At 35.5% G+C, this 8,553-nt stretch overlaps 1 protein-coding gene across 1 annotated transcript in view; it reads right to left on the reverse strand.

Annotated features, from left to right (window-relative positions):
- LOC107733098 (striatin-3-like) overlaps positions 1–8,553 on the reverse strand; it is a 34,981-nt gene that overhangs the window by 8,278 nt on the left and 18,150 nt on the right. The window contains exons 2-8 of the mRNA XM_016544587.1: positions 4,905–5,008; positions 4,748–4,821; positions 2,216–2,294; positions 1,868–2,044; positions 1,624–1,762; positions 1,392–1,533; positions 1,220–1,320 (exon numbers count right to left, since the gene is read on the reverse strand). Coding sequence (XP_016400073.1) covers positions 1,220–1,320; positions 1,392–1,533; positions 1,624–1,762; positions 1,868–2,044; positions 2,216–2,294; positions 4,748–4,821; positions 4,905–5,008 — 816 coding nt within the window. The remainder of the gene's footprint in view (positions 1–1,219; positions 1,321–1,391; positions 1,534–1,623; positions 1,763–1,867; positions 2,045–2,215; positions 2,295–4,747; positions 4,822–4,904; positions 5,009–8,553) is intronic.

Raw genomic sequence — 8,553 nt, forward strand, 5'->3', positions numbered from 1 at the left:
AGCAGCTCTGGTGGACATTCCTGCAGTCAGCATGCCAATTGCACGCTCCCTCAAAACTTGCGACATCTGTGGCATTGTGCTGTGTGATAAAATTGCACATTTCAGAGTGGCCTTTTATTGTGGCCAGCCTAAGGCACACCTGTGCAATAATCATGCTGTCTAATCAGCATCTTGATATGCCACACCTGTGAGGTGGATGGATTATAAGTGTTGCGTTTATAATTTTGTTCAGTGTAATTAATAAAGTTGCTTAATTAGAAACAAAACAGCATCATGCATGTATGTATAATTTAATACAAAGGACCGAAAACCAAACACAAAGAGTACTTTCTTCATTTAAAAACTTGAGATGCAGTGTGATGGGGAAAACCGCTATAAAGTCTTGAGACATGTTTTTTTAAAAGTTGAACATTAATTTTACATGGCTTTCTAAACATGCGGCTCTCTTGTGCGAGTGCTCTAGACGCGAGTGCAACGGTGATAGATGTCCCTCTAGAAAATGCAATAAATATGCGTTCTGTGTGAACGGCTTGGTTTCGGTTTTGACATAAACAACATCTTCCCCGCATTGATTGTTCACTTTTTCTGCAATATTTTGAATGAACAACGTAGCAGCGCCACATCTAGTGGGTTCAACTGGATAGGCTAAGAAAAGCATTAAAATGCAATGACACTTACATCGTCGTCGCATTTCGTGCGCCATTGATAAGGCTGCCTGACGCACACCTAAAATTCGTTTTTGCATTCAAATGTGGATTTTTATTTTAAATTCGACGAATATTCGAAATTCAAATTTTTTTGGACAGCCCTACATGATAATAGACCCGCAGACATTGCTCAATCATCAAACAGTCCTTTGAGATGTGCCCTGCTTCATTACAGATCTATAATCTATAGAAGCTTGTTTACACCACAGGATAAAAAATTTAAAAGGTAATTGCAACTTTTTATTCCACAATTCAGACGTTTTTCCACGCAATTCTGAGTTTATATCTCACAATCTGAAATATATTCAGAATTGAAAAAAATTAAATAAAAATCATAATTTGTCTTTTTTTTTTTGCAATTCTGAGAAAAAAAAAAAAAAAGTAAAAATTGTGAAACAAACTTGCAATTGTGAGAAAAAAAGTCAGAATTGTGAGACAAACAGGTATCCATAATAATCCATAATTATAAATGATTATAAAATTAATTTTGCCTATTTGAAGTCTGCAAGCACTATTTTACCCCATTCTGTGCCGTCTCCTGAACTCCGAGCCTCCCCGGCACCTTCTCCACCCTCTGCATTTACCAAAAAGTCAAACTCCTTCAGTGCCTCCTCTGTGAATCCATAATGATAAATGATTATAAAATTAATTTTGCCTATTTGAAGTCTGCAAGCACTATTTTACCCCATTCTGTGCCGTCTCCTGAACTCCGAGCCTCCCCGGCACCTTCTCCACCCTCTGCATTTACCAAAAAGTCAAACTCCTTCAGTGCCTCCTCTGTGTCGGGGTCATCCGGTAAGTCGGAAGCCAAACCTTCATTTCCGACCTGGAAAAGTTATCGTAATAGGATAGATTACATAAACAATCATATATTGAGAACAATAACATGTCAATTACTACTAAAATTGTTACGCACCTTCATTTTATGTTTCTTTATTCTACGTTTATTGCTCCTGTCAGGCACATCCTCCATTATGTCACCCTCATCATCTTCCTCTTCATCACTATCGTCAGCATTTTCTAAAAAATTAAATGTCTCCAGAACCTCTGGATTCCTGTTAGACCAAAGGCATCATGAGCAAGATGGAAATCTTTCCTTTAACTGTTTATATTAATCTACCAGCTGAATCGACCCCAAAAAATTTCCAAGAAATCTGTACCTGTTCATATCGTGTCCCTTTCTTTTGGCTGGAGACTCTCCTCCATTGAGAATTTGCTCTAGGTTCTTGGTTTCCACAGAACCGTTCTGCTCGGAGCCTGACAGCCCCAGTAACGACCGCACTCTCTGCGACCGGACATCCAGTATTGTGTCCGTATAACCTACTTCCTGAAGATATCTTGAAGGAAAGAGAGGTATAAAGACAGTCAGAACAGAGCTCAGACAATCAGGTGCCATAAACAGGCATAAGGTGACGACGCAGGTGCCCATGAACTTAGCCAAACTGATACTTTCACACCCACATAGGATGTATCATTCAGAGAAGCTCAATGACTCGAGACTAACTTACTGTCTGAGGAGCTGCCTGCCCTGTTTCCACGTTAACTGGCTGTTCTGAGGTATAGCCGAGACCTCTGTATCTTTGGTATCTTGTTTAAGAAACAAAATAAACAATAAACTACATCAGTGCATGCAGAACAAAACATATATGTATATACACATACAAAAGTTATTTTAAGTTAAGTTATTTTTTTTTACTGACTACTTTTTTCTTAAAATTACTACTTTTATTCAGCAAGGCATTAAACTGATCAAAACGACAACATTTATAAGGCTATAATTATTTTATTTTTTTTAAATAAATGCTGTTCTTTTTATTAAAAAATATATCACAGTTTCCACAAACACATTAAGCAGCACGACTGTTTTCAACATTGATAAGAAATGTTTCTTGAGCAGCAAATCAGCTTATTAGAATGTTTTTTGAAGGATCATGTGACACCAAAGCCTGAAGTAAATTCAGCTTTGCCATCATAGGAATAAATTACATTTTAAAATATATTAAAATAGAAAACAGTGACTTCAAATTGTAATTGTATTTCACAATATAACTACTTTTACTGTGTTTCTGATCAAATAAATGCAGCCTTAAGAGACTAAACTTTTGAATGGTAGTGTATTGTACACATTTTCAATAGTAGGTTGTGTCCCAGGAAGTGAATGAGAGGAGGCAAGGGGAGGGGGTATTTATAGACAACCCAAACCCTCAACCTTTGCTGGAGAAAAAGAGCTCTTGCAGGCTCTCATGACAACTTTATTTGTTTGGCAGCTAAACTAGAGAAGGACATCCTGTGCAGTTTTCATAGAAACAGGGAAGGTGAAGGGGTCTTGTCCTTTACAATTCAATCATACAATATTTTCCTAAACCGCCTAATGACAGATAGAAACATATGGTTTAATAAAACTTGTTAAATGAAAGTGAAGTTCCAAATTTCACCTCAAAAAAGACAAGTTTAGGGGCATTTCATTCTGACTCGTAAAACATAGCACAACAAGCAGGACAGTGAGACGCCAGTCCATTGATCGAGTCAACACTACCTTCACCTCACGAACTAAAATATTTAACTGTTAAACTCAAATATCTGACAGCAATATAGCTGAGAAGCATTGTGTAATACTTTGTAAACAGAAAAAGGTCCCCCAGTGAAGCAACGGCAACAAATTTAGTAACATATATTACAACAAGGGCTGTCAATTAATTCAAAATTATGTTAATAATTAAATGATAGGCAGATTAAATCACAATTGCTTATCAATATTTGCTGAGACAAGCCTAATAAATTCAATGACAATAATTAAAAGACATTACTTTACTGTGACAGATGGGTAAAGCGCTGAATGCATGATATATCATTCCATATTGGCTGATGTCAGAGATAATTTCCCGGCATTGGTCTATTGGCCTATACTAAATATTTAGTCGGCATGAAATGGAAATGGAAATTGCGTCAGTATTTTCCCTATTATGAAGCATATATGGGTGAAATGGCTTCTCAAACAAGAAATTTTTTTTAATATTTTTGATTAAAGATTATGATGGAACATTTTTTTAAAACGATGATGGATACATGATTTATAACAAAATCAACAATATTCCATAAAAAAAATACAAAGTCAGTTTTGTTCTTATGGTGACTTTAATTGTCATCATACTCTTTTCCTCTATTTGGATTACCTGTACCATCATCACTTCAAACTAGGGCTGGGTGATATGGCAAAAAAATTAAATCTCGATTTTCTCAGAACATTTGACCGATTCTCGATTTTGTACGAATTTTAACTAGTCAGCTTGAAAATGTAACTACAACATGATTCAAGTAACTTTTTCTTTATTAACCCTCTAGTTAAAGAAAACTCTATTCTAAGTGCAGCACACATTAAGTTGTAATCATGATGTAAATGTTAAACAAATCACTTGTTAAATATCTTTGCAGAAAAGATGCATGAACTACAACTACATCTTGTACAAACTTGTCTTATACATATTATATGTTCAGAAATAATAGTCAACGTAATTCAAATTCAAAATGACTGAAGGTATAACAACCAGTAGACTATTAGGCTATTAACTATAAATGTTCTGTAAAAACAATGAACAGCAGTTTTCAGCCTGTCAGCATGATGCAAACATGAAATATCGGACATAGTAGTTCTTTACAGGTTTTTTATTCGATTGAGCTGCTTTTCCATTGTTTTTTTCTATGTAAACATGGACGTGTTTGACTGTTGCGTTCGTGTCTCTTGCAGCGTCTCATGCATGAAACGGCATTATGTTTCTTGAGCAGCAAATCAGCTTATTAGAATGTTTTTTGAAGGATCATGTGACACCAAAGCCTGAAGTAAATTCAGCTTTGCCATCATAGGAATAAATTACATTTTAAAATATATTAAAATAGAAAACAGTGACTTCAAATTGTAATTGTATTTCACAATATAACTACTTTTACTGTGTTTCTGATCAAATAAATGCAGCCTTAAGAGACTAAACTTTTGAATGGTAGTGTATTGTACACATTTTCAATAGTAGGTTGTGTCCACTTACCTGATTCAAAGCTAGGCATTTTCATTTCACCTTGATTTAGTTCTGTCCCATATTTTAATTTATGGAATTTTGCTCTGGTAATAGAAGTGAGAATCTTTGTTAAAATGCATAATATTTTATATATATGAAATGTTAGAAGAAAAAAAACACTACAAACCTTTCTTGCTTTAATGCATATTCTAACATTTTTATTCTTCTAACAAGGTCATTCTTTAAATTTTCTTGACCCTTCCTTTCTCCTTGGAGGAACGCTATTCGGGCCTGCAAGACAAAAAAGGAGGTCAAAAAGGTTAAACTAGTGTTTATATAGTTTAGCTAAGTTGTCAACTTGCGAATTGCATGTTATGAGAAATAATATATTGGCAATAAATAGCGATACCCTTGCTGACATCACACAAAAGGGAACATTTAGTGCAATATGCATTTGTGAACGAATCGTTTGATCGGTGCAGTTCTTTTTAATGAATCAGTAAAATCGATTGTCGAATCAGTCTGAATGAAAGCCAGAACCCAGTTTTAGAAATATCGGACATAGTAGTTCTTTACAGGTTTTTTATTCGATTGAGCTGCTTTTCCATTGTTTTTTTCTATGTAAACATGGACGTGTTTGACTGTTGCGTTCGTGTCTCTTGCAGCGTCTCATGCATGAAACGGCATTCTAAAAACACAGAGCTCTAGTCATTAAAAGATGTTCAACTCCCATCTTCTTGCATTTTTTCCTATTTCACTGCCCGCGTCGCATCTGTCAACACAAAAGCGCATTCTGTGTGAATGGCGCCTAGCGATATATTCTACTTATGGTCCTTCACAGTGTTGCCAACTAATTTTCAGGGGAAGTTGCTAAAGGAAGGTTGATTTGTTGCTAAAAGTTGCTAAATGATGTTGTGATGACATTGCGTGATGACGTCATTACGTAATCACAATGCAAAATTATGTCAAATCTCAGCAAAAACATATATATTTTATATATGTTAATTTAGATTTGTTCATAACAATATAAATGCATAATATAATATTAAAATATAAATAACTATTTTTAAATCCATTGAATTATCGAAAACGTACACATTTTTGAACGATTACAATTTTATCGTTTGAGTCACTTATCAAAAGTTGCTAAAAGCTGCCAAATAAATTTTAAAAAATAGCTAAATTTGTTGCTAGGTGCTTTTGGAAGAAAAAGTTGCTAGGGTAGTCTGAAAAGTTGCTAAATTTAGCAACAAAATTGCTAAGTTGGCAACACTGCCTTCACAGGGTGCGTCACACGTGAGCGGTTAATCACGTGCGCCAACATGCGGTTGGATCGTTCTTTTCTCTTTACTGTTATTGTCAAAGTGTCTAATTCTAACTTTTGGTAATATTTGTATTCACAATCGCGATTCCTCGATTTATAAAAAAAATAAAATCGTGGCAAAACATTAAATTCGAATTAATCAATAAAATCGGAAAAATCGCCCAGCCCTGTTCAAACTAATCTTTAAAAACACTAACAATTTCATCATACTGTTAAATGTAATCTTTAGGTAAATCTCAAAAAGAATATAGATTTTCAATACTGCACATTCGGATGATTACACTAAAATCAAGTGTAGAATTAAAATAATATTATTCAAATTAATATTTTAAATAATTGATTTTAGTATAATAATAGTATAGAATTTTAAAATGAAAATAACACGAATCGCTCCGTTGGCATAAGCATTCCTCATTATGGAATTTACATACAAGTTAGGACCATAATTAAATGTTAATTTTCACAAATAATTTTTGTGAAAATGTTTAATTTTATAATATTTTAAAAGACATCCAATGAAACTCAACCAATGAAACTACCCTAAGAAAATTTTAGATCGAGAGAAAAGGCCAGTGAGAGAACACAGGCTGGGTTGGCCGCTGAAAGCCATAATGCTCTTGGAAGGAGCTTTCACACAAGACAGCTGTCCGTATTTGTCTTCAGACTACAGACATTTTGGAACGAGACTGACACACAGAGGCCTGCACTACTCAAAAGCACACCATGTGTATGACCCCGTAACAGCACTCATGGTCTTATTACAAAAAAATGGTTCTCTGAACTACAGACTCATACAAAGACCAAAATACATCTGTAAATAAATCAGTAACTATGGCATCACTGATTGTCACTGCAAAGAGTATGAGGTGATAAAGTTCTCGAGAAGACCTGTCTAAGCACCTGGCAGAAGTCTGCTTTCACAATCCACCCCTACGTTCACAGCGCTGGAATCAATGTGTGAGGTCACTACATTGAGACGCCTCACAGGCAGCCCGGGGGAAACATAGTGAGATCACTGGCCAAAACTAGAGCCTTACAAAGGAGCAAGCTGCAGCGCACGGGGCAAGAATAGCCCTCATCGACGCAGGACACATTCCACCATACAGTTGTCAGATTAATGAGTTAACAGCAAAGAATATTACAAGCTAATGACGATTTTACTAACTGACGACTAACCTGTCGTCTGACAGACAATCTCATGAAAGCTGTTCGACTACTTGAATTTTTTCATTTCTCTGAAATAAACTGTACTGGACGAAGACGTCTTTAAAAAGACCACTAGATAGTAAGTTGACTGTCAAAGGTGCAGGTTGATTTACCCAAAAAGCACAAACTCTGTGGCGCTATGAAAAAATGGTTCTGTTTGAGCATCGCTTGGTTTGTCCAACCGATGGCAGACATGGGAACAGTCAGGAAACCTATTTGTGCAATTCTGTTAAGTTAACACACTTCAGAATCTCGTGTGCAGCCCGACCTAAAGCGGAACAACCTGCATATCATGAAAATATCTTTTTCAACATCTTTCATTCTATGCATCTTCCAAAACCGATGTCTATACACTACTGGTCAAAAGTTTGAGGTTGGTAAGATTTTTTTTTTTTTTTTTTTAAGTCTCTGATTCTCACCAAGGCTGCATTTATTTGAGCATTCAGTAAATACAGTAACATTGTGAAACTACTACCGTTTAAAACAACTGTTCTCAATTTAAATATATTTTAAAATGTAATTTATTCTCATGAAGCTGAATCTTCATTGCTACAGTCTTTAATGTCACATGATCCATCAGAATATGCTGATTTGGCGCATAAGAAACATTGATTATAATAATTTTAAAAAATGTTGTAGAGGTTATGCTGCTTTTTGTGGAAAAAAATAAATAGAAAATAGAAAAATAGAAATCTTTCATAACATTATAAATATTGGTTGACCGATATAGTTTTTTTGACAGCTGATGCCAATATCTTAGAGAGCAGGGTAAATTATTTATTTATATATATATTTATATATATATTTGGGGTGCAACGGTTCTCCACACACGGTTCGGCATACACTAGGACCGCGGTTCAACTTAAATCTGACAATGCATCTGTAATATGGTTTGTTACAGTTCGGCTAATGCATGTTTCTGTTGATGGATACAACTTCTGGCTTCCCAATACATTACAACAAGAGCGATGAGAGAGAAAAAAACAATAGGCCTACGTGGACAAACCAGTCACTCTTTGTTCAATGCGAGTGCTTTATGCTGGAATAACTGTCATTTATGCCGTCATCATGAGTTGATAGCGCAGGTGAGAACTGAACAGCACACGTTGCTATCTGTGTTTAAACTAAACTCATTTAAGCCTTGCCAGTTTAAATATTAAAGAGCCAGAAGACGTGAACACGGGTGCGCAGTGAGAAGATCTGTGTGGTCGCTCATCCGAAGCGTGTGAACCTGCGTCTCAGAACGCGCGCAAATATTAAGCTCTCTGTGAAGTATTGTGTTTGAATGGACAAATTCACACAAAAA

The sequence above is a fragment of the Sinocyclocheilus rhinocerous genome, unplaced genomic scaffold, assembly GCF_001515625.1.
Source record: "Sinocyclocheilus rhinocerous isolate Xijiao unplaced genomic scaffold, SAMN03320098_v1.1 scaffold8, whole genome shotgun sequence".
NCBI classification, from domain to species: domain Eukaryota; kingdom Metazoa; phylum Chordata; class Actinopteri; order Cypriniformes; family Cyprinidae; genus Sinocyclocheilus; species Sinocyclocheilus rhinocerous.